This window comes from Vipera berus (genome assembly GCF_964194415.1).
Source record: "Vipera berus genome assembly, chromosome: 10".
NCBI classification, from domain to species: domain Eukaryota; kingdom Metazoa; phylum Chordata; class Lepidosauria; order Squamata; family Viperidae; genus Vipera; species Vipera berus.
Window position 1 is genome coordinate 22,785,376 of NC_138213.1, and position 23,848 is coordinate 22,809,223.

General features: G+C 52.4%; 1 protein-coding gene across 4 annotated transcripts in view; it reads left to right on the forward strand.

Moving 5' to 3' along the window:
* Positions 1-2,269: 2,269 nt before the first annotated feature.
* The window catches only part of FHOD1 (formin homology 2 domain containing 1), a 47,961-nt gene continuing 26,382 nt past the window's right edge, over positions 2,270-23,848 (forward strand). For all 4 annotated transcript variants that reach the window (XR_014027456.1, XR_014027457.1, XM_081335618.1 and 1 more), the window contains exons 1-3: positions 2,270-2,510; positions 7,309-7,415; positions 14,183-14,247. Coding sequence is in view for 2 of the 4 variants with exons in the window: in XM_081335618.1 (XP_081191744.1) it covers positions 2,316-2,510; positions 7,309-7,415; positions 14,183-14,247 (367 nt within the window). In the remaining 2 variants the exon portion in view is untranslated. The remainder of the gene's footprint in view (positions 2,511-7,308; positions 7,416-14,182; positions 14,248-23,848) is intronic.

Below are 23,848 nucleotides of genomic sequence, written 5' to 3' on the forward strand. Positions count from 1 at the left end.
CAGCATCACTCCGAGGAGGGAAGTGGCTTGTTATGCTGCTTAGCAAGGAGTAGAGTGTGTGGCTCTGAAGAAGACAGCTTCTGTGCATCCCCCTCGCCTCTACTCCCCAGAGAGGCACCTTGTTTCCTTTCCTGCAGATTCCCTTTCGTGCAATTGCCTGTCCTGCATCTTTCTGGTAGACTTCACACCCTGACTGAGTGCGCAACAAATTCATGTTTAAACACTTGGTACTTTTTATTTTCATTAATTTATTTTTATCCTTTATTATTTTTATAAATAACTCAAGGCACCAAATGTACCTAATATTCCTTCCTCCTCCTATTTTCCCCACAGCAACCCTGTGATGTGGGCTGCCAATTGGCCCAAAGACACCCAGCCAACTTTCATGCCCAGGGCTGGACTAGAACTTGGTCTCATGGTTTCTGATTTGGTGCGATGGGCTGTCTGCTAAAACGAAGCAATGCTATTAATGCTTAAAAGAAAACCGGGATGCCTGTAATGGTGGAGTCTGTCTAGCAAGAACAGAGAATGCTTATTCACAGAGAATAATCACTGTAGCACCTTTATCAATTCTAGGTGGTTAGAGGACTGGTAACAGTAACAAAGAGTTAGACATCCTGCATACCTCAGCTAAAACTTAGAAATAGGGATGGCTCAGAGCAAATAAAATGTGTTATTAGATAACTGCTGGAGCATTCATTAGCTGAGGCATAGGGATGGCTAGAGATCAATAGGTCAATTGTTAGATCATTACTAAAATCTTTATTAGATGATTTGTTTTATATATCTTGCCTTATCCTGCCTTCTGCTTTAGTGAAGATGTATAAAGCTTTCTTAATACTATTGTTCAAGGTTCCTTGGCATTTTTGGCCAGGACCCCTTCTCTTGGAGCGCTTCAATGAAAGGAAACAAAACCTGAACTTTGTGTCTGGTGTCCTTCATCATCTTTGGCACAGGCCCCGACCAGAATTGGGGACCAACAGTGTCTTAACCACTAAGCTGCTTTCTCTGAAACTGGCTTTATTCCTGTACTGTCTTTAAGAATTTTCAATTTCAAAATATTTTTAAAGAGTAAAAAATGGCCACCCCTAATTTATTGGGGTGATGCGCAGTAGGAAAAAAGGTACAAAACATGGCCTAAAGGGCCTATTAAACGCCAAGTAATCATTTTGTCCCTTTTCTTTTTTGCTTCTGCTTCAACTGACAGTTTCTGATGAGGCTTAGGAAGCAGAAGAACCGGAAGCTGGAAAACCCCGAGGTTGGTGCCCACTTGGCCAAAAGCGACCCCCGTTCTTGGACTGCTCGGAGGCTTCCTCACTCGGGCTGAGCCAGGATCGCCCCCCATTTCCCCGGATTGGGGGGGCAGCGCCGTCGCCCGCCCAGAGGAGCAGAGGGGCCACGCCGGCCTTCCCGGTGTTGGTGGCGCGAGCGCCCTCCTCTGCTTCCACCACCGCGGGAGCCGCGTGCGCCGTTTCCTGACCAACGTGCGGAAAGCCTTTCCTGCGCTCTGCTCGACACGGCCGGATCGGCGCAGGCAGAGCCGGGAGGAACCGGTCAGCCCCCCGCCCTCGACTGCACCGTCCGCCAAGGGGAGAGCGCCGGGCGACCCCGTGCCTGGACGGGGCGCCCACCCAGGCAGCGCTCCAGCCCTCGCGGGCTCTCGGCTCGCCTTCTGCAGGGCCGCCGGGAAAGGAAGGCCGGCTGGTCTTCCCGGGACGGCTGCGGGCGGCTCCCCGTAGCTTCGGCTTTCCTCAGGAGGGCGGCCGAGCCCGGTGGCCCCTTCGAGGGAGCGTCAGCCGGCCGCTCCGCTGCCTTCCTGCCCGGCCCGGCGGCTTCTGAGCTCCGAGCGGCTGAAGTCGGAGCGGGATCTGGGCGAAGAGCTGCCCTTTTTCTTCGCCCTCCCGGAAAGCCCCCCTTTCAGCAGAGCGTCGGGCAAGGGGCGAGCGGCCTGTGGAAGGCGCGTTTCCCGCCGGGCTCCAGCGCTTCCTGACCGGCGGCCGCTTCTCCGCGCAGGACGCCCGCCAGGGACGGCGCCGCCGGCACAGCCAGCCGGGCAGGGAGAAGGGCGGCGGCAGGAAGCGCTCTCCTCGGCTGCGAGCCGCGGCGGGCGGGCGGGCGGAGGGGCGGGACCGCCGCTGGGGGTCTTCGCGGGTCCCCGCCCTGGAAGGCGGGCGGCGGCGGCGTCGCGGGAAGGGGGCTCCGGCTCACCAATCCCAGGTCGGCGTAGCTGCCCCGCCCGCCCGCCCTTCTCCCCTCCGGCGCAGCCCCGCCTGCCCGCCCGCCGAAGGGCGCCACAGACCCGCCGCCGTCGCACCATGGCCGAGCCGGCCGCGCCCCCGGAGGCGCCGGGCGCCGTGCAGTGCCGCCTGCAGTACCTGGAGGACGCGGACCCCTTCTGCTGCGCCGCCTTCCCCGAGCCGCGCCGCCCGCCCGGCTTGCCCGTGGCCGAGGCGCTGCCGCTGGCCGCCCAGCTGCCCGCTTTCCTCCGCCTGCTGGGCGCGCCGCTGCGGGTGAGCGCCTCCGGGGTCGGGGGGAGCTCGGGGCGGGGGGGGAGGTCGCCGCGCGGGAAGGCAGCCCGGGAGTTGCCTCTCCCCGACGTTCCCCGGCGCCGCCGCGGGCCCCGCGCAGCCGCCTCCCGGTGCCCTGGGCTAAGCGCGCCCCGAGCCGAGCGTGTCAAAGGGAGGCCAGCCGTGGAGCCCCGGCCTGGCTTGAGCGATGCCGGCCGCTCGCCTTCCCCGCTCCGGCAGCGCTGGGGCGGCGGGGCTACTGGACCTGCTGAAAGGCTCGGGTGACGCGCTCCGGGCTGCCCCTTCGGCGTCTGTTGCTAAAAACAGCCGAGCCCAAACAGGAAAGGCGCTTCCGCCGCGGGGCCGGCCGAGCGGCTATTATCTCAGCCCGCCGGCTGTTGGGCGCCGAAGCCGCGGAAGGGCCGCCGAGGCTTCGGGAACTGCCGGCTGCCGGAGGAAGAAATGTCGGGCCGCTGAGATGGGCATGGAGCCCCCAACGGCCTGTCCGAAGCTTCGGTAAAACGAGGGGAGGCCCCGGCGGGCAGAGGAGCCCTGGCCAAATGCAGGCTGAGCAACCGCTGCTTCTCTGGCCTCACCAAACGGAAAATCGGCTGTGGCTCACACCTGTTGCATTTACTTATTTTAGTTTTCAGCTGCCTGTAAAAGGTGAACCTACACATAAGAAGAGCAGAGCACGCAGGCTTGGTTAGCCAGTCAGCTACGCAGAGTTGGGCTGAGATCCTTGTGGCCACATGGTCAACCGTTCACCCTCTTTGGTCAAACTTGAGCCCTTCCATTAATCTTGGATGCTGTCCATCTGACTTACTCATTGACATCCCTTCCAACTTTCCTCCAGCTTGCCAAGTGTAATTGTTTTCCTCCAAGTCCATCGTCCACTCCTATCCCATCTTCGACATGTGTGAGTTTTTTCATGCTTGGTCTTCTCATCTTAGAGAGCAGCCAGGGCATTTGATGGAGGACCAACGGACTGCTTGCAGATCCCAGGGTTGTAGTAGCTGCCACAAAATGAGTAATTTGGAAGCATCATATTGCCTTCCTTTTGTCATTCTTAGTGCCCCACTTTCATAGCTGGCTTTTGGAGCCAGGCATTACACTGGAAAGATCATTGCTTTAGTCTGATCTCAGTTGCATTCAGATACTTCAGTCATTATTGAAACTTGGACAAAATATTTTATATAATCAAAACTAAAACATCCATGATTCTGCATAAGTTTTTCCCTAAGATTAATCTCTTCTTTATTTTTCTACCACATTCTCCATTCCCTTTTATTCAAGTTGTGTGTCATTTCCATCTCTTCCCCATAAATTTTAAAATAACTAAATGTGCCTGTTGATATTTACCTCTGCCTTTTTTAATATTTTACATTAACTTGAGTTGTTCCACTTCCTATTTTTTACTTTCATAAGCCTTATTTCCTTTCTATCAACTAAGTGGAAGCGACTGCATATCTCCAAGTCTTCAGTTTTTAAGCTTCCTGACATCATATCCTCTAGTTTTGCCATTATTACACAGTAACCTATTTATGGTACATTAGACATGGGGGAAGCAGTCTCTTCTGACTGACCTTGTCTCTAGAGCCATAGAGGGGTCTGGTTATACCAGTTAGTTCTAATGAATTTCACATTCTGCCATGGTTTGCAAATGGTTTGCAACAAAGTTTTGTGTTGTCATTGAAACAAAGAGGAATTGTCAGCCCTACCTCAGCTTGCAATTCTAAGTAAAAACCATCCTTGGCTCCATTTGTTGCAAATGTTACAGTTTTATTAGAAGTCAAGTGAAAGACAAAGCAAATCTGGAACTGAAACTCGCATGCTAAATTCCCCGTGTAATTTTTCTCCCTCTTAGGTACTTCCCCTTACTGGCCTTGCTCACCCAATCAGTTCCAAAGAAGATGTTTTCCAAATGGTCCTCTCAAGCAGGGCTTTTTTTGTCATAGAAGGCACCAGAACAGAGTTCTGGCACCTTTTTTCCATGGATTTTCCAGACTTGCGTTCTTTTCCTATTGTTTCCCTTCCTATCCTCGTTTGTTTTTGAAAATGCTCCGCTGGCAGTACCGTGTGAGCGGGGTCCCCTCCGGTGCCCTCTGCCTCCTCTAGGAGGAGCCATGAGGCGCCAGAGCACCACAGCCAGAGCGTGCCTTGATTGGCTGGGTCGGACCGTGTGGTGTGGAAGCCGATGGTGGCTGTAGGAGACACACAAACATGGAGGCCATCTTTCACGAGAGGGCAAGCGACCCTTTTTGCCTCCCCTTACAGAAGGTGGGGTGAGAGGTTAAAAAGAGGCAGAGAGAGAAGAAAGGCGGCTGGCGTGGAAGCTTGCCCAACAGCAAAACTTTGCTGTTTCAGTGCCTTGGGTAGTTCAAGGCTTGGGATGTCTACAAAAATCTCTTTTTAGTCTTTTATAGTTTATATTCAAACTGCAGAGGGGAAGAATAAGAATAAAGCCAATGTCTTGTGATTTGGAGGTATTAATAATAATATATATTAATTATGTATTGGTCAGATGTAAAGGAAGACCTACAGTATGAGGTTTAATCAGATCTATTTTTAAATTGGGTTTAACATAAAGGTAAATTAAAAGTAATCTGCTCACTGACAAAGTTTCACCTTTAATTTGTTTCAAGTCAATATCCATATTAAACTCCAAATGTAATTTTTTCCACCTTGTTTGACAACTTCTTAAAAATAATTCAATCTTTCACAAGCAACTAATTTTTGTTTTATGGGCCAATTTCATTCCACATAGAAAGCTGACATTTTCACTCATTAAACTAAATGGGCATGCCAATGGTAAATGTCCCAAAAGATGAATAAAATGCCTTCTTTTAGATACACTAAAAATTGAAGGGTTTTTTTTTCAACTACAAAGGTAAACCTTGTAGGGTAGGGTTGTATGACGTGTGTAAGTTCTGGCACCTTTTTTTTTTACAAAAGTGTGAGCTATTCTGCAGCTGCATTCCATCCTTGGCGGTCTGACCTTGAAGCTGCATCTCGGGAAGCCACAGCCAAACCTCCCCCTCCCCCCTCAGTCCCTGGCCGATGGGGAGGGACGAGCGAGTGCAGAGTTCAGGCATTAGGTAGCGATTCTGACATGAACTTTATTTTATCTGACTTCCTGCATTATCACATATTCATGCCCCGTGGATTTTTCTCAAACCTGCCTGTTAATTTTCTCTACGTACTTATCTGAAACAAAACTTGGCTTGAAGAATTTGTATAATTATTGAACCGTTGCATTCATTTTTTAATTTCTCTAGGCCAGACTTCTCCAGATTTGTTGACGTAGATCTGTTAGCACTTGTAACTGCCTCGTCCTCACAGCTCCGTTCAGTGTGTACTTTATCTGCACCTACATCACTGCTTTATTATATCATTGTCCAAAGTTTTATACACTTTCGTATCAAAATACATAGCTCAGGAAAAACTGAAAGAATTATTTCTAAATGAATCACATTTATTTATCAAATTTATTTGCTGCCCGTGTTACGAGAAAGCAACTAGAATTTGCCAAACAAAAATACGGAATAAATGAGAATATTAAAATGCTACAGAGCGCCTAAAGTACTTAAAACCTAGATTACTAAACTCTTCAACTAATAAATGTATGCAGTGCAGTACCACGATTCTGGGATGCTGCTGGATCTCAGTAGAAGGAAGAGCGGTAACAGTCCACCCGCTAAATCGGAAAGTGCTCATGCTAATTAATGCTTTCCTATTTAGCGGGTGGTCTGTTACCTTTTTCCTTCCCTTTCCAGCAGGGTCATGTTCTCTTTCTATGGAAAAGACTTCACAGCAGCCTCAGCTTTTAACTTTGCCCTTTTGGGCTCTTCTTTGTGTACCCTTGAGTATTTTTCCTTTGGTTGTAAATTTCGATTTGATTTCTTTATTTCCTTTCTTGTCCCTTCTTTTTTTTGCTTGACCTTGGAAGTCAGACTGAATTGTCCCTTCTTGATGTCCAGGGCTTTCCATCTCTGACTTTCCTTGTCTGCCATAGGATTTATTCTGAAAACTCTTTGGAACTTTGAGGCTTCCCTCCTTTTAAGGAACGTTTCCCCCAGTTCCTCAGCTTTTCTTTCACATAAAGGCAGGCAAAGTAAGCCCACTCCATTCATTGCTCTTCCCTTCTGACTGATGTTCTTCACCAGGGGGATGACTTGCTGACACATCTCCTCTCTTTGCTTGCTTGATGCCAGGCTGCACCTGGTGCAGCCCTGTCTGCGTGGGCTGCCCTTCCCTCTCCCAATCGGCACGGGATCCACTTTGCCCCCTTTGGCCTTCTTTGTGGCCAGACCAGCAGGTTCCTGGGGCCTTTGGGGGCTCCAGTAAGAACTGGGGGCAGATCCCCCCCTCCAGGTCTCTGAAGCCCTGTCTGAGTGGGGGCTTCTCCCTGAGTCCCGAAGGGTGCCTGCAAACTCCCGCCTTCCTGCTTGCAGGCCCCCCTTTTTCCCCTCAGTGCTGGGAGGGATTTTTCCTTCAAATTCTGAAACGGAAAGGGGGGGAGCAGGAGGGGAGCAGGCTGGAGGTGGGTGAGGGCTGAGATGTGGCCTCCCAGCTCCTCCCTCCCTTCTGAGGAGGCTCCCCTCCACCCAGAGGACCTCTGAGGGCCCTGCGGCATTGGTCTTGCGCCTGAACAAGTGAGCTATGGGGTTCTGCCTCCAAAGGAGCCAGGCTTAGATGCCGATGCAGGCACTGCCTTCGCCCGTGCTGGGAAAGGGGCCGGAAGGAATCCAGGAGCAGACGCTACCTGCTTGGCTAACTTCCGGAAGTGCCTCTTTTGCAGCTGGAGGACTGCGCCTTGCAAGTGCTGCCTTCCGGACACTACTTGGACCTGGAACTTTCACTGCTGGAGCAGAAGGACGAGCTGGAAGTCTTCTACGAAGACATCAGGTGAATCCCTGCTGGGGGATTTTACCGCCTTTTCCATGTGCCAACTTCTCTCCCCTGTGCCTCATGCCAGCGTATCTGGCGGTTTCAATCCGGAAGGACAAGTGGCTCCCAATTTGGGGGTGTCAGAAGTTGCACTCGGTCTGTGTGAGGCAACCAGGAGGATCCAAATATGATGTGCTTACCAGTCCGTGAGCAGGCTAGGTTCATCATGTGCGGTGCCCACACCTGCAGCTCCTTTCTCCTCACTGGCCCCAGTTGCTGGCTGCAGGGGAAGACCTGGCATTTGACCACTACCCTTCTATTTTTTGTTTGGTGGCTTATTGATCACATTTTTAAACTGCCCATCTTCCTCACAGAGGGACTCTGGGTAATGCACAAATAAAATATTAAAATATAAAAAATTAATGTGTCTTGAGGGACGACAGCGAGGCAGCAGGCAGGTTCAAACAAACAGCGTTTATTTGGGCAGAGGTCCCGGGCGCAACAATGCCAGGAATCTCTTGTATTTATAGTCAACAAGGACAACAACAATAACAACCAAGAACCAATAAGCAAGCAAGAATCTCCCGCCAAACTAGGACGCCCAATGAGAAGGAGACCGGCAAAAGGTAGGCGCGGCAGAACGGCTGTTGCCGGGGCCAGCTGGCAGCTTTTTGACAGCTCTGGCCGAGCTGCGCATGCGCGGCTCTCCGGCGTTTGACAGCTGTCAGTGCACTGCGCATGCGCGGCAGTTTAACAGCTGTCAGAGCCGGCCGGTTTGACAGCTGTCAGTGTACTGCGCATGCGCGGCAGTTTGACAGCTGTCAGAATCGGCCGCTCGCCGCGTGTGTGTGGGGGGAATGCCGCGGCAGCCTTTTGACGGCTGTCAACGGCTGCCGGGGAACCCTTATGAGTGTGAGGGGTTGTTTTGTGTCTGAATATATTACACCCCTTCCCCCCTTGCCCCTGGAAGTTTAGGTGGGGTCAGTTCCTGTAGTCCTGCTGCCGGCCCATTCATAGTCCGCCAAGTACAAAGGAGCCTTCCGCGTTCTGGTGGAGCGACGGAGGTTAGGGCTGGGCTGACTTGTGCAGGGCTGGTCTTCCCTTTCCCCGGTGGGGGGAATTTCGGAGTCAGTAGGTTGGGGGTCGTCGGCGGTGTCAGGAATAAGCGACAATGGGCTGGGTGGCGTTGACGGTGCTGGTGGGGAAAATAGATTGCCCGGTTGGGCTCGGGAACTGTGGTTCTGCGGTGTGCGCTTCCTCAGTTGGTCAGCGTGTCTCCGGATGAGCCTTCCGTCTCCTAGGTCGACGAGGTAGGAGACTGGGCCAGTCTGGTCAGAGATTACGCCTTGCAGCCATTTGTCGCCGACCCCGAAGTTCTTTGCCCAAATGGGCTGGCCGCGAGGGAAGACTTTTGCGGGCGGTGCAATGGTTTGTTCGGCGGCTGCCCTGTCGGGATGTAATCGGTCCAATTTTGTGACTAGGTGGCGCCCCCAACGGAGTTCTGCCGGAGACCTGCCGGTGGTGGTGCATGGTGTGGAATGCTGGGCCAGGAGGTATTTTGCCAGTCTGCAGTGCCAGTCGCCGGAGATGATTTTTCTTAAGGCATCTTTGGTCGCCTTTACCATGGCCTCTGCGAGACCGTTCGAGGAGGGGTGAAAAGGCGCGGAGGTGGCGTGCCTAATCAAGTTGGCCTTGATGAAAACCTGGAAGTCAGTGGAAGTGAATTGGGGGCCGTTGTCAGATACGATGACATCAGGCAGCCCGTGGGTGGCAAACACCCTCCTCAACCCTCTAATTGTGGCTGCTGAGGTCGTGCTGGTGACTGGGATGACCTCGAGCCATTTGGAAAAACTGTCTACAATTATTAGAAAATTTTGTCCCTGGAAGGGGCCGGCGTAATCGACATGTATTCGGGACCAGGGGTTTTTTGTGACCTCCCACTTATGGACAGGGGCGTGAGGGAGCGGTGGCCTGGTCTGTTGACACATGTTGCAGGTTGCAACAAAGTGTTCGATGTCTGCATCGAGCCCTGGCCACCACAAGTAGCTGCGGGCGAGGGATTTCATCTTGACCACCCCTGGGTGGCCTTCGTGAAGGGAGGCTAGAACTTGTTCCCTGTGTGGGGTGGGTACGATGACCCAAAGGATGCAGCCGAGGTGGGCTGACAGTTCCAGGCGCCTTTGGAAAAAAGGCTGAAATTCTGGCCCCGGGGATGTGGATTGCCAGCCGCTTTGGACCCAGGTCAGAACCCTGCCTAGGATTTTGTCCTTGGAGGTTGCTGCAGCTATTTCTTTGGCTGAAATAGGATGGTCAGGCAATTCTTGGATGGCCATGATTTGGCCGGCGGGTGCAGGGTCCGGGTCGAAGTTGGGCAGGGGCAGCCTGCTAAGGCCATCTGCGTGGCCCATTTCCTTGCCTGGCTTATGCTCAATTTTGAAGGAGTATGCTGCTAGGAATGTTGTCCAGCGGAGCATTCGGGGGGATAGAATTTGTGGGGTCAATTTGTCCCAGGTGAAGAGCCCTAGCAGGGGTTTGTGGTCAGTGAAGATTGTAAAGTGGCGGCCGTATAAGTAATCGTGAAATTTCTTCACGCTCGCCACCAGTGCTAGGGCTTCCTTGTCAATTTGCGCGTAATTGCGCTCGGCTTTGGACAAGGTCCTGGAATAATATGCGATGGGCGACTGAGTCCCATCGCTGTGGAGGTGGCTGAGGACAGCGCCTATGCCATAGGGGGAAGCGTCGCAGGTGACACAGAGGGGCATTTTGTCTTTGTAGTGTGTGACGGTGGACTTGCTAGACAGAAGTTGTTTTAATTTATTGAAACTATCTTCGTGGGCTTGCGTCCAGAGCCACTGGGCTCCTTTGTCTAAGAGCCTGTGGAGCGGCTCTGCTATGGAGGCTTTATGGGGGAGGAAAGCATGATAGAAATTTATTAACCCCAAAAAGGCTTGTAATTCAGCCTTATTTTTGGGGGGTGGTGCTGCTCTGATGGCTTTGACCTTGGAATCCATGGGGTGGATTCCATTAGCGTCAATTTTGTACCCCAGGAATTCCGTAGAAGGAACTCCGATGGAGCACTTCTCTTTTTTTAATTTGAGGCCGGCGGTGCGAAATCTTTGAAGCACCTCTCGCAGCCTGTCAGCTAGTATGTCTTCCGATTCCCCTGCGATGAGCACGTCATCGAAATAGGGGCAAACCCCAGGGACTCCCCTAAGAGTCCGCTCCATGGTTTCCTGGAATATTCCAGGTGCCACAGCTATTCCGAACTGCAGGCGGTTCACTCTGAACGCTCCGCGGTGGGTGACTATAGTTTGGGCAATGGCGGTTTGATCTGAGACTGGCAGCTGCAAGAATGCATGGGCCAAGTCTAGTTTTGCAAATATGGTGCCTGCCTGGATGGAAGAAAGCACGTCCCTGACAGCTGGGACTGGGTATGCGTGGGGGTTTAAAGCCCGGTTCAGGGTGGCTTTATAGTTCGCGCAGAGGCGGACCTCCCCATTAGGCTTGACGGGGGTGACTATGGGGGTTTCCCAAGTGCCCCCGTCTGTTGGTTCTAAGACCCCTAGCCCGATTAGTCTGTCTAGTTCTGCGTCAATCTTGGGTTTGAGGGTGAAGGGGACTTTCCTAGCCTTAATCCTAATGGGCAGGACTTCTGGATTTAATTTTAAATCAATGGGGGGGGGCCATTGAATTTCCCCAGCGACCCGTCAAACACGTCTGCGAATTGTTGGCAGACGGCCTGTAAATGGCGAGGTTGGAAGTGGTTTATGCCCGAAATTTTTATCCCTAGGGGCTCGAACCAGTCGAGACCAATGAGACTGGCTCGTTTCCCTGTTGCAATTTGGGCTGTTAATTCCCCCTGGAAATGCTGATAACTAATAGAGAGCCTCGTTTCCCCTTTCAGTTTGATAGGGGCGCCCTGGAAATCAGCTAAGAGAATTTTTGAGGGGGTAATAGGGAAACGGCGCCTGCATTGGCGTGCGATCCCTTGGAGGGTGTCCCAGGACAAAATGGAGACTGAGGAGCCAGAGTCCACCTCCATTTCTCAGGGGATCCCTTGGATCCGGACCTGGATTTTGATTTTCGGGCGGATAAAGCTGGTAGTCAGGGTCCCCTGGGTCGTATTGGTGGTCATGATGGATGACCGGAGGGCCTTCCCTGGCAATTTGGGGGAGGTCATATTACCTTCCTGGGCCGCCTCCAGGTCGTGAAGGGTCTCGTGGCCGGTGCTGCGGCAGGCGGAGCGAATGTGGCCAGTTTTTCCGCAGCCATGGCACTTGGCGTTTCGAAACTTGCAAGATGCCCTGGCATGATTGCCGCCGCAGCTGGCACACTTTGAGCGGTTGGTGGTCTGCCTTTGGCCTCCGGCCGGACGATCTGGCCCTTTTTCTCCCTCCCGGCGAGTTTGTAGGTTGGAGGGTCTCGGACGGATGGTGTCCACATCAGTCTTCTGCTCGGTTGTTTCTGGGTCTGTACTTCTAGGGCAGTCGTGATGGACTGACCCCGTGAAGGGATTACCCGGTGGTGTTCTGAACCAGCCAACTACCGGCCTTGTAATAAGGCAAACCCCTGTTCAAACAGTAGAGACTGGAGAGCGTCTGAGGCTGCAAAGCGTCTGCCAAGATTTATTACTCAATTAACAGAACAAGAAACAAAAACACTGGAACTTGAATCCTCAAGCGGAAGGGTTGCTTTCAGCAACCAGCCCTTCCCCAAACACTCCTTTTATTTAGAGTTCAGGGCGTGGCCTCCCTCTGCCTCCTCCCGAGGAGACCCGCAGCCTTTCTCTGCTTGGTCCTGCTCGACTGCCTCCTGCGTCGGGCGTCCTTGAACAGGGCCAGCTGTGGGTCATCATCCTCCGCACTATCGGGCTCACGCAGCTGAGAAGAGGGCCCCGGCTGGGAGCTCTGCCAAGCCTCCAAGCCATCATCAGCCAGTTCGTCTCCCTCCTCCCCCTCATCTGAGTCATCCGATACATCTGAGCCGGCTGCCGGACCCACAGGCTGGCCCTGAGTCACAACAGGTGGCAGCGCGTCTTCCCAATGGCTGTCTTCATAAGCCATGATTTCTAAAGTTAATTCGGCCAGGTCCATCGTTGGTTTAGTGACTAACTTTTTCTGGAGCTTCAGGTTCTTCAGACCGACGATGACCTGGTCCCTTATGCGGTCCTCGAGGTCCGGGAAACGGCAGCGACGGGCCGCTTGTCGGACCGTGGCTATGAATGCCTTGGCTGACTCGCCTGGTCGTTGGTACTGGCGGGCGAAGTTCAAACGCCAGTACAGCTCGGACCGTCTCGGGGCGAAATGCCGATTGAGGCGATCTACCAGCTCGGCATAGGGCACAGAAGCCACCGGAGCAGGGTCGCAGAGTCCCACGGCGACATCGTAGACCGCCGGCCCGCTGAGGCACAGGAGCTTTGGGGCGATCCTCGACAATGTTGTTGACGAGGAGGTACCCCTCCACTTGCCCGAGATGCGATTCCCAGCCCTCGGGCTGGGAGACATCGAATTCTCGGACGTGCCCAAGGTTTGCCATGCTGTCAGGACCACGGGTCTGCTTTCGGATGGCGTGTGTGGAGGGCTCTCCCGACCAGCAAGTGACTTCAGCGGTGTCAGCTGGTGGGACGGCTTCCCTCCTTCACTTGTGGCTTCAGCTAGTGACCTTCAGCTAACAAGCAGACCCGTATCCCACCCTCGTCGCCAGGTGTTGTGTCTTGAGGGACGACAGCGAGGCAGCAGGCAGGTTCAAACAAACAGCGTTTATTTGGGCAGAGGTCCCGGGCGCAACAATGCCAGGAATCTCTTGTATTTATAGTCAACAAGGACAACAACAATAACAACCAAGAACCAATAAGCAAGCAAGAATCTCCCGCCAAACTAGGACGCCCAATGAGAAGGAGACCGGCAAAAGGTAGGCGCGGCAGAACGGCTGTTGCCGGGGCCAGCTGGCAGCTTTTTGACAGCTCTGGCCGAGCTGCGCATGCGCGGCTCTCCGGCGTTTGACAGCTGTCAGTGCACTGCGCATGCGCGGCAGTTTGACAGCTGTCTGAGCCGGCCGGTTTGACAGCTGTCAGTGTACTGCGCATGCGCGGCAGTTTGACAGCTGTCAGAATCGGCCGCTCGCCGCGTGTGTGGGGGGGGAATGCCGCGGCAGCCTTTTGACGGCTGTCAACAGCTGCCGGGGAACCCTTATGAGTGTGAGGGGTTGTTTTGTGTCTGAATATATTACAATTAAGAAGAGGCAAGAATGAATTAAAAATCATGTTAAAATTAATTAAAAGGAGGGAAAGGCTTTTCAGTGTGCTAGCCAGCCTCACGGCTGTGTGTTCCCCTAAGCTCCAGGCTGTAGAGCCACGTTTTCTTTCAGGAGAGGGGGGGCTGCCTCACCTCGGGGGGGGAGGATATCCCACCAGATGGGAGCAGATGGCAGAGATGTCCGTCTTCCTGGACCCCCAGTTTGAATCCTTTGGCTGACGGGGTCTGCAACATGCCTCCCCTAGCTGACCAGGTGAGATGTACCGATGCGATGGGATGAAGCTGGTTCCATGGGTAGCCTGGCCTTATACCATCTGGGACTTTATAGGTGACACCCAAAGCCTTGAATTGGACCTGGATACAGACCGGCATCCATGCAGCTGGTGCAGCAGAGGAGTTCTATGCCATGTTTTCTGGATGCTGCCCTTTATTTCGGCAGGTGGCAGGCACTGCGGGGGAGGTGGGGCGATCTTGAACCAGCCAGAGGTTCTTGATCCTGACTGTGTCCCACTTGGTTTCCTCTTGTTGCAGCAAAGGGAGGCGGCCAATCCTGCTTCTGCGGACGCAGCTCTCGGTCCGAGTGCATGCCATCATCGGTGAGTCCTGCCTGGTCCTGGACTGTGGAAGGGCTGCTCGGGGGTGGGGGGGCTCCCCAGGCCCTGGCAAGGCCAGCAGTTGCCCCACCTTTCAGTCGGGTTGGTGATCTCCATGGAAATGTAAACTCTGTGACAGCTGCTGTATGAAAGATAGATCTCTGGCTTGGAATTAACAGGGAGGGAATTGGAAAAAAATGGTGCAGGAAGAACTGGTATGTATCTGGAGTGAGAAATGGTGGTGCAGGGGAAGGAAGCAACCTGGAGGGTGAGAGAGCAGCAGGGCTGTACCACAGGGGTGTAGGAATGTGGCGGGTGAGAGGAAAGCAGGGACGGAGTAGAAAGCAGCCAGAGAGGCCCCTGCCTCCCTCTCTCACTGGGTTTGGATTCAGATTCCTTCATGGACGATTCAGGAGCACCAAGAAAGGGTGTCTGCACCAGGCAGCCTGCTGCCCTCGGGGTGACGAGGCCAGCAGGGAAGGCGTTGAGGAGACCAGGCGACCCCAGGGAATCTGGTAGGCTGCTTGTTTCCTTCTGGAGATTTCTGCTTTGGGAGCTTCCCTGGCATCACCAGGCTAAGGAGGTCAGGACTCCTTTGATCGTGAAGCTATAAGAGCAGCGTTTTTCAAGTCTGAATGCGCTCCCCCTCCCTCTCTTTAGCTTTACGTGAATGAGGGTGGGTCCTCTCCGTTGTCTTCCCAAACTGGTTGCTTGGTCTGGCTGAAGCCCTGTTTATCTGGCCAGTGCTGGGAATGGCTCTTCCTCGAGCCCGTTCCTTCCGCCCTCCATAGTATGAGACAGAATCATTTCTCGGCCCACCTTTCTTCCTGGCTGGACCAAGCAAAAGTTTAAATAGTGATAGCACCTTATAAAGTGAAACAACAGCTGATAATTAAAAATAGCCTAAATGCTAGATGATCTACCAGTCAGTATGCAGATGGCACCCAGTTTCATATCTCTGCAGATTGTAGAAGTCTGGACCAAGGCCCTCTGCTCAGGGCCCTCTGCTCTGCCAGCTGCATTGTGGCCGGAGGGCTCCTGGGTTCAGTTCGAGCCGGGTAATTACCGTAAAGCCTTTCATGACGTGCAGCTGGATTGGGAGGACGCTTGGATTGTGTCTGTCCCTCCATCAGGCCTGCCAGGAGAGGCGTGCTGGAGGTCCCCTTTGGACCATCCATGGGACCCAGGAAGAGAGCTGTTTTTTAATGGGCCTCTTTGGAACATTCCTGGGATTAGGCCTGCTGTGATACCAGGTTTAGCAGTTGGATTATGTGACAGAGCCCCTAGGATGGGCAGAGTGATGGTCCGGGTGGCTTTTTTTTTGCTTTGGCTGCCTTTTATTTATTTAATTAATTAATTAATTAAATTTCTATACCGCCCTATTCCCGAAGGACTCAGGGCGGTTTACAGGGCAGAATAAAATACAATATAAAAATAATATAGAATTAAAATACATTAAATTAATTAAGCCCAATTAAAACATTTAAAAAGCTAAAACCCCTTCAGTCCAGGCCTGATAGATCGAAAAACCAGGTTTTCAGGTCCCGGTGAAACAAACGCAGATCGGGGGTGATCCTAAGTTCCACGGGTAAATCATTCCAGAGGGCAGGCGTGCCCACAGAGAACGCTCTTCCCCTAGGAATAACCCGCCGGCATTCCCTAACCGGCAGTATCCTGAGAAGGCCCTCCCTGTGGGAGTGCACAGGACGAAGGGAGCTTGATGCCGGCAGCAGGTGTTCCCTCAGATAACCCGGACCCAAGCCATTAAGGGCTTTATAGGTCATCACCAGCACTTTGAATCTCACCCGAAGGGCAACCGGAAGCCAATGCAGCTCGCGGAGTAGAGGTGTTAAATGGGAGTATCGGGAAGCCCCCATCACAACTCGCGCGGCCGCATTCTGCACCAGTTGAAGCCTCCGAGTGGTCCTCAAGGACAGCCCCATGTAGAGCCCCATGCAGTAGTCTAAATGGGAGGTCACGAGTGCATGAGTGACTGTGCGTAGGGCATCTCGGTCCAGATAGGGTCGCAACTGGCGCACCAGGCGAACCTGGGCAAAAACCCCCCTGGTCACGGCTCCTATATGATCTTCTAAACTGAGCCGTGAATCCAGGAGGACACCCAAGTTGCGAGCCCTATCAACGGGGGGTAACACCTCACCCCCCATAGTTAACGATGGACAAAACTGGTTTTCCCGAGATGCCGGTATGCACAGCCACTCAATCTTGGCAGGATTGAGTCGGAGCCTGTTTCTCCCCATCCAGACCTGAACCGCCTCCAGGCAACAGGACATCACGTCGAGGGCATCACTGAGTTGGTTCGGGGTGCAAAGAAAAAGTTGGGTATCATCAGCGTACTGATGATACCCCACCCCGAAGCCACGAATGATCTTACCCAGCGGCTTCATATAGATGTTGAACAGGAGGGGAGAGAGGACCGACCCCTGAGGAACTCCACAAACGAGAGGCCTCGGGGCGGACCTCTGCCCTCCCATCAACACCGACTGCGAACGGCCCAGGAGGTAGGAGGAGAACCACTGCAAAACAGTGCCCCCCACTCCCAACCCCCTGAGACGTCGCAGCAGGATACCATGGTCGATGGTATCAAAAGCCGCTGAGAGATCTAAAAGGACTAGGACAGAGGAGCAGCCCCTGTCCCGAGCCCGCCAGAGATCATTCATCAGCGCGACCAATGCCATCTCCATGCTGTACCCGGGCCTGAAACCCGATTGGTACAGGTCCAGATAATCAGTTTCCTCCAGGAACAGAGGAAGCTGATGCGCCACCACACTCTCAACAACCTTCGCCAAACAGCGAAGGTTGGAGACCGGACGGTAGTTATTTAAAACAGCCAGGTCCAGGGCAGGCTTCTTGAGAAGGGGTCTCACCACCGCCTCCTTCAAGGCGGCAGGAAAGACACCCTCACTCAAAGAGGCAGATATCACTGCCTGGAACCAGCCTCGTGTCTCCTCCCGAGCTGAATAAACCAGCCAGGAGGGGCACGGGTCCAATAAACAGGTGGTAGAGCTCAGCCTCCCCATAATCCTGTCCACCTCCTCGGGAGTCACAGGATCAAATTCAGTCCATATAATATTACTCTCAAGACCGCTCAATTCCTCCCCGTCAGACTCTGCCCAGTCAGCGTCCAACCCGGTCTGAATCTGAGCAATTTTGTCCGCCAGATGCTGGCTGAACTCCTCGGCCCGCCCCTGTAAGGGCTCCTCCCTCACCTCCTGATTAAGGAGGGAACGAGTTACCCTAAACAGGGCGGCCGGGTGATTATTGGGTATTGTTTTATGGCTTCATCAATAAATGCTTGATGAAAGGGAAGGAGTGGACCCCCTCCAAGCTTTTGCTTTTGCTCTGGTGTTGCCCTGCAGATTCTGTCCCTGAAAAGGGGTGGGGGACTTCAGACAAAGGGCAGTTGTCAGCCACGTCCCTGCCACAACCCTGCCACAATCTTAGGATTGGGGGTTCCTATGGGGCAGCTCCTCCCTCCCTCTACCCAGGCTGAGGGTGTCTTTCTCTGCTGCTTCCTGGTGAGTCAGCCTTTGCAGGCCTGGCCTTCTGCCGCATCCTGTTTTGGGGGTGCGGACTCACAGGGAAAGTCCTGCATTTCCTGAGAGCGGGGCTGCTGGGGGCCAGGCGCAGAGCAGCAGAAATGCTGAGGGACAGACCCGCATACCAGCCTTACTGGTCCCAGCCGTAGAGCGGATGGCCCAGCACAGGGAGGAAAGGAGGGCTTCCTGAGGTGACCCTCAGTTGTGAATGATGCTGGGCGGACTGGCTGGACCAGCTGGGGGAGGCTGTGGGGTCTGTAGTCTGGACTGGGAGGCCCCTTCCATGCCCCAGAGGGCTTGGTGCCAAATGGCTGGGAAGCACCAAGGCAGCTTGCTGAGACTCTCTCGGAGCTGTTTTTAGCTTATTACCGTAGCTTTGGAATGTGCTATTGCAAGCCACGTTTGAAGAAGGAAGCAGATAAGTAACTAAATAAAGAACTTAAACAGTGAAAATGAATAACCGCCAGGTTGCTGGAGGAAACGAGAGGCATAATGGATCTTTGGCTGTTTCCCCCTACCCAGGGGAGCCATTCTCGGCTCCGACTCTTCTCCTGCCCAGTCAGGGTCTTCCTGGGACCCTCCAGGTGGGGCCACACTCTCAGTCTGTGGTTCCAGAGGGCCGAAAGGAGCAAAGAGGCTGGGCCCCACACACTCTGGGGAGAGAGCCCTCTCCGGAAGTAGTTTTCCCATTCTAGGCGGTTTGTGGATTCAGGACCAAAGTCGCTGTGGGAAAAGGGGACTGTGGGAAGAAGAAAAGTGGGGCGCCCAGTGCAAAATGCTGGGTTCTTTGCCTTCACACCTTGATAGAAGGAAAAGCTTCTACAATTCTTTCTTTGTATGTGTACAACTGCAGGGCCTTCCAGACCCCCGCCACCACCTTGAGCCAGCCAGGACAGTCACCCAGAGGCCCACTCTGGAAGGCGTGTACTTGCGTGTTGTGCACGCATTGGGTGGGTGAAGGGAGAGCTGGGTTGCCCTTGCTGCTCCTCTTTGGACCTTTGCCCTTATCTCCTCCTTGCTGGTCTTTTAATTCCTTGGCTTTGAGGTGGGGCTGGAGGTTCTGTGGCTGTTTGGGGATGAGGAAGCGTCAAAGGGTGGCAGCAATTGTCTGCCACTGGTGCCTGTGGGGAGCAGGGAGCCCCACAGGCCATTTGGCTTCTCCTACCTGCCTTGCCCTTCCTGCTTCCTGGTAGCTGCATTTCCAGTGAGGCCAGCCCTCCCCCCATTGCTCTGCTGCACTGGCCGGGGCTGGGGGTCCTTCTGGAGAGGCCAAGCCAGGCAGGTGTTGCAGGAGCCTTTCAGTGTCACCGGAAGAGCCACCGGAAGAGGCTTGGCCATTCTTTGGGCAGGAGTTCCTCGAGAGCAGCTCCTTCGGGGACAGGGCTGGGCTCCAGAGGCCACAATCAGCTCACACGTGGAGTGCTGGCACTGTGCCACGGAGTAGAAATCCGCTCGCTGATCTCTTTCTGAGATCCTTCAGTCGAGGATGGTGCTCTGGGCTCAGCTGCACCGTATCTGTTCGGTCTGCCCTCCTGCTCAGCGCGAGGCTGCCCCTGCCCTTGGGCAGAGCCAGAACTCGGCAGCTGAGGGCAGCGGGCCAGGCTGGTGCTTCTCCCGCTCAAAGGGGACAGGGGATCTCCAGACAGGCCCCAACAGTGGAAACCCTCCTGCAGCTCAGTTTGGCCGCTGATTTTCCAGGAGAGAAACGATCCCATGATCACACCCATTTGGTGGCTGGAGGAGAACCGACCTCTCCTTGCTCAGCAGGAAAAGGAGTTCCCGTGTCCACCCCCCTCTCCTCCCAGAAGGAGCATCCGGTTGTTGGTGCTGAGTCATCTCCTGTTTGGGCTACTGCAAAAGGCCTGAGGTCAGTTGCCCTTGGAGACCTTCCTGTGGCCCTCCAGTTCTGGCTCCCCCCAGAAACCCCACTGTGGCCTGAGCTGCACTGATTCCCAGTTGCTGCTCCAGATGCTGGTTATTACCTTCGAAGCCCCACCTGCACACGGCAGGCTGATTCTGGGACTGCCTCTCCCTGAGGGTAGCTGCCTGCCCTCTCGAGAGGGCGTGCTCCAGGCCCCCTCCCACAAACATTGTCCCCCAAGGCTCTGCCTTTTTGTGGCCAGGCCAGACCTTTGGAGCAGCCTCCATTGAAGATTGAGGGAAACCCCCACCCCTTAGCTTTCCAGAGGGTTGTGAAGAACTCACCCATGTTAGGCCAGGAGGGGGTTGAGCTGGGGGTGGGGCTGCTTGGTCTGGCACCTGAGTAGGGAAAGGTTGGTTTTAGCTATGTTTTATGTATTTGTCAGGTCCACCATGCTGGAGTCCTGCCATTCTGTTGGTGGTGGGGAGGCAGGTTTCTGGCACTTTTTTGCATGATTTTGCGTTTGCTGTAACCGCTTGAGAATTGGGGATGGGCGACTGTCTTCAGAGAAGAAACAGACTCCTTCCCATCCGGTTCCGCCTGGTTCCAAGGCCATTGTGCCTGGAGAAAAACTTGTTATCTACCCAGCACCTCAGTAATCTCATACGTTAGAATAGAATACAACTGGAAGGGACGTTGGAGGTCTTCTATCTAGTTCAGCCCCCCCCCTCAACCTATGCCATCTCAGACAAGTGACTGCCCAGTTTCTTTTTTAAAACCTTCAGTGATGGAACACCCACGACTTCTGGAGGCCAGCTGTTCCACTGGTTGATTGTCTTCACTGTCAGGAAGTTTCTCCTTAATTCCAGGTCACATAATAATAATAATAATAAGTTGGAAGGGACCTTGGAGGTCATCTAGTCCAAACCCCTGCCCAGGCAGGAAACCCTATACCATTTCAGGCAAATGGCTGTCCAGTCTCTTAAAAACCTCCAATGTTGTAGCATTCACCACTTCTGGAGGCAGGTTGTTCCACTGGTTAATTGTTCTGTCAGGAAGTTTCTCCTTAGTTCTAGGTTGCTTCTCTCCTTCACTTGATCTTGATTCTATCCCTCTGTTAATGCAGCCTAGCTCTGTGTTGGCTTTTTTGGCAGCTGCAGCACACGACTGGCTCATATTGAAGTGATTGTCCACTAGGACTCCGAGGTCCCTCTCACAGTTACTACTAATGAGCAAGGTACCACCTATACTATACCTGTGCATTTGATTTTTCCTGTCTAAATGTAGAACCTTACTTTTTTCACCATTGAATTTCATTTTGTTAGATAGTGCCCAGTGCTTGAGTCTGTCCAGATCCTTCTGTATCTTAAGCCTATCTTCTGGAGTATTGGCTATTCCTGCCAGCTTGGTGTCGTCTGCAAATTTGATGAGTTCCCCATCTATCCCCTCATCCAAATCGTTGATGAAGATGTTGAAGAGCACTGGGCCCAGAACAGAGCCCTAGGGCACCCCACTACACACTTCCTTCCATGTAGATGCAGTTCCATTGAGGACCACATGCTGAGCACGGCCTGTCAGCCAGCTACGAATCCATCTGGTGGTGATGCTATCTAACCCACATTTTTCTATCTTATCAAGTAGTAGGTTGTAATCTACTTTATCAAATGCCTTACTTCTTTGAGAAGTAACAATGGTTTCCAACCATTGTTTCTTGTCCTGTCCTCTGGTGCTTTGGAGAATAGCGTGAACCCCTCTTCTTTGTGGCAGCCCCTCAAATACCGGAATATTGCTATCATGTCTCCCCTATTTCTTCTTTTCTTTAGACTAGCCAAATCCAAGTCCTGCAGCCATTCTTCGTATGTTTTAGTCTTCAGGCCTTGGATCATCTTAGTTGCTCTTCTCTGAATTTTTTCCAAACTCTCAACATCTTGATATGGTGATCAAAATTAGTTGCAGTATTCCAGATGTGGTCTTACTAGGTTTTTATAAAGCGGTACTAATGCCTTGCATGATCTTGATTCTATGTCTCTATTTATACAACCCAGGATTGTATTAGCTTTTTTGGCTGCTGCTGCACACTGCTGGCTCATAGTCAAGTGATCGTCTACTAGGACTCCAAGGTCCCTCTCACAGTTACTCTTTTTAAGCCAGGTCTCGCCCAATCTGTGCTTGTACCTTTGATTTTTCCTGCCTAAATTTAAAACTTTGCTTTTTTCCACATTGAAACTCATTTTGTTGGATAGGGCGCGTTGTTCAATTTTGTCAAGATCTTTTTGGATCCTGAGTTTGTCTTCTAGGAGTGTTGGTTACTCCTGCCAGTTTGGTGTCATCTGCAAATTTGATGAGCTTCCCTTCTATTCCCTCATCTAAGTCATTGATGAAGATTTGAAGAGTACTGGGACTAAGAGGGAACCTTGTGGTACCCCACTGCTTACTTCTCTCTATGTGGACGTAGCGCCATTTGAGGACTACTCGTTTAGTTCGGTTTGTCAGCCAGCTACAGATCCATGGTGTGAAGTTGTCTATTCCACCTTTTTTCTAGGTTACCAAGGAGTAGGTTGTGGTCTACTTTATCAAATGCCTTACTGAAATCTAAGTATACTACGTGTACAGAATTTCCCTGATCTACTGGCTTAGTCACTTTATCAAAGAATGAAATAAAATTTGTTTGGCATGATCTGTTTTTAACGAACCCATGCTGGCTACTGGTTATAACTTTGTTTGCTTCTGGTTGATCGCAGATCTGTTTTTTGATTATCTTTCCAGGATCTTCCCAGGTATTGATGTTAAACTGATTGGTTTGTACTTTCCTGGGTCTCTTTTTTCCCCTTTCTTGAAGGTGGGAACCACATCAGCCCTTTTCCAATCCTCAGGTGCTTCCCCGGTGCTCCAGGATTTATGAAAGATATGGTGCAGTGGTTCTGAGATAACATCTGCCAGCTCCTTCAACACTCTGGGATGTAATCTGTCGGGTCCCAGTGATTTATACTCGTCAAGGTCGGATAGGTGTTCTCTTGCCATTTTCTTGCTTATTTTAATTTTTGTTTCTAGTTTGTCTTCTATAGTGGGTTTTTTTTGGGGTATGTTGGGCTACAGTTTCTTTTTGTGAGAAGACTGATGCAAAGTATGAGTTAAGCAGCTCTGTTTTCTCCCTGTTACCTATTATTTCCTTGCCATCTTCTCTCTTTAGTGGACCTACAGTTTTCTTGACTTTTTTCTTGTTGTTCATATGTGGGAAGAAACTTTTTTTTATTATCCTTGATTTCTGTTGCAAGTCTTTGTTTGTTCTGAGCCTTTGCTTTCCTGACTTCATCTTAGCCTATTCTAGCTATCTGCTGATAATCAGCCTTATGTGCCCCTCTTTCCATTTTTTGTATTTGCCCTTTTTGTCTTTCAGTTTGTCAGAGAGATCTTTCTGCAGCCCTGTTGGTTTCTTCTTGAATTTCTTGTTTTTCTTTTTCTGTGCTGGTCTGGGCTTTTATGATCGCATTTTTCAGAGTTTCCCTCACTTCTTGGGTTGTTTTCCCCTTTGGGATTTTCATCCATGGAATCTTTTCTAGGTTCTCTCTGAGTTAGTTAACATCCCTGTGGCATCACATTGTAAGCCGCCCTGAGACTTCGGAGAAGGGCGGGATATAAATGGAATAAAAATAAATAAAAATAAATAAATTGGCTGTTGGGTTTGGGAAAAACAAAAGAAGTCCTTTGTAACAGCTCAAAAGCAGAGATAGTCAAACCAGGACTCCTGTCCCACCAGTTGGCCAGCCAAGGGACTACCTGAGTCTTGTATGAGGTAGGCAGGTTCTATGATTTGTTGAAGAAGTAGGTTTGTATCTTGCATTAAGCCAAGGAACATATCTCATTGGTTGGGATGTCAGGCCTAAGTGCCCCCTCTAAGTCCTAGGATTTGGGGGTGGGCAGGGGTTGGTTCAGAGCAATACCAGGAGGGTCATCCAGAGGCCCTTCCAGCCTGGGGCGAGAGCAGCATGGCCTGAGGGGCTGTTTCGTCCCCTCCCAATGTAACTGCCTGCCCTAAGCCCTCCAGGGAGTCTATTGCCCCCTAACTCTGGCCGCCCAGTCTCCCCACCTGGGGGTCCCCCCATCTGAAATGCACCTGGGGCATTAATGGCCATTGTTGTGTCCTGGAGTCCCAGGTCCCCATTTACAATCTTCCCAGGAGGCTTCT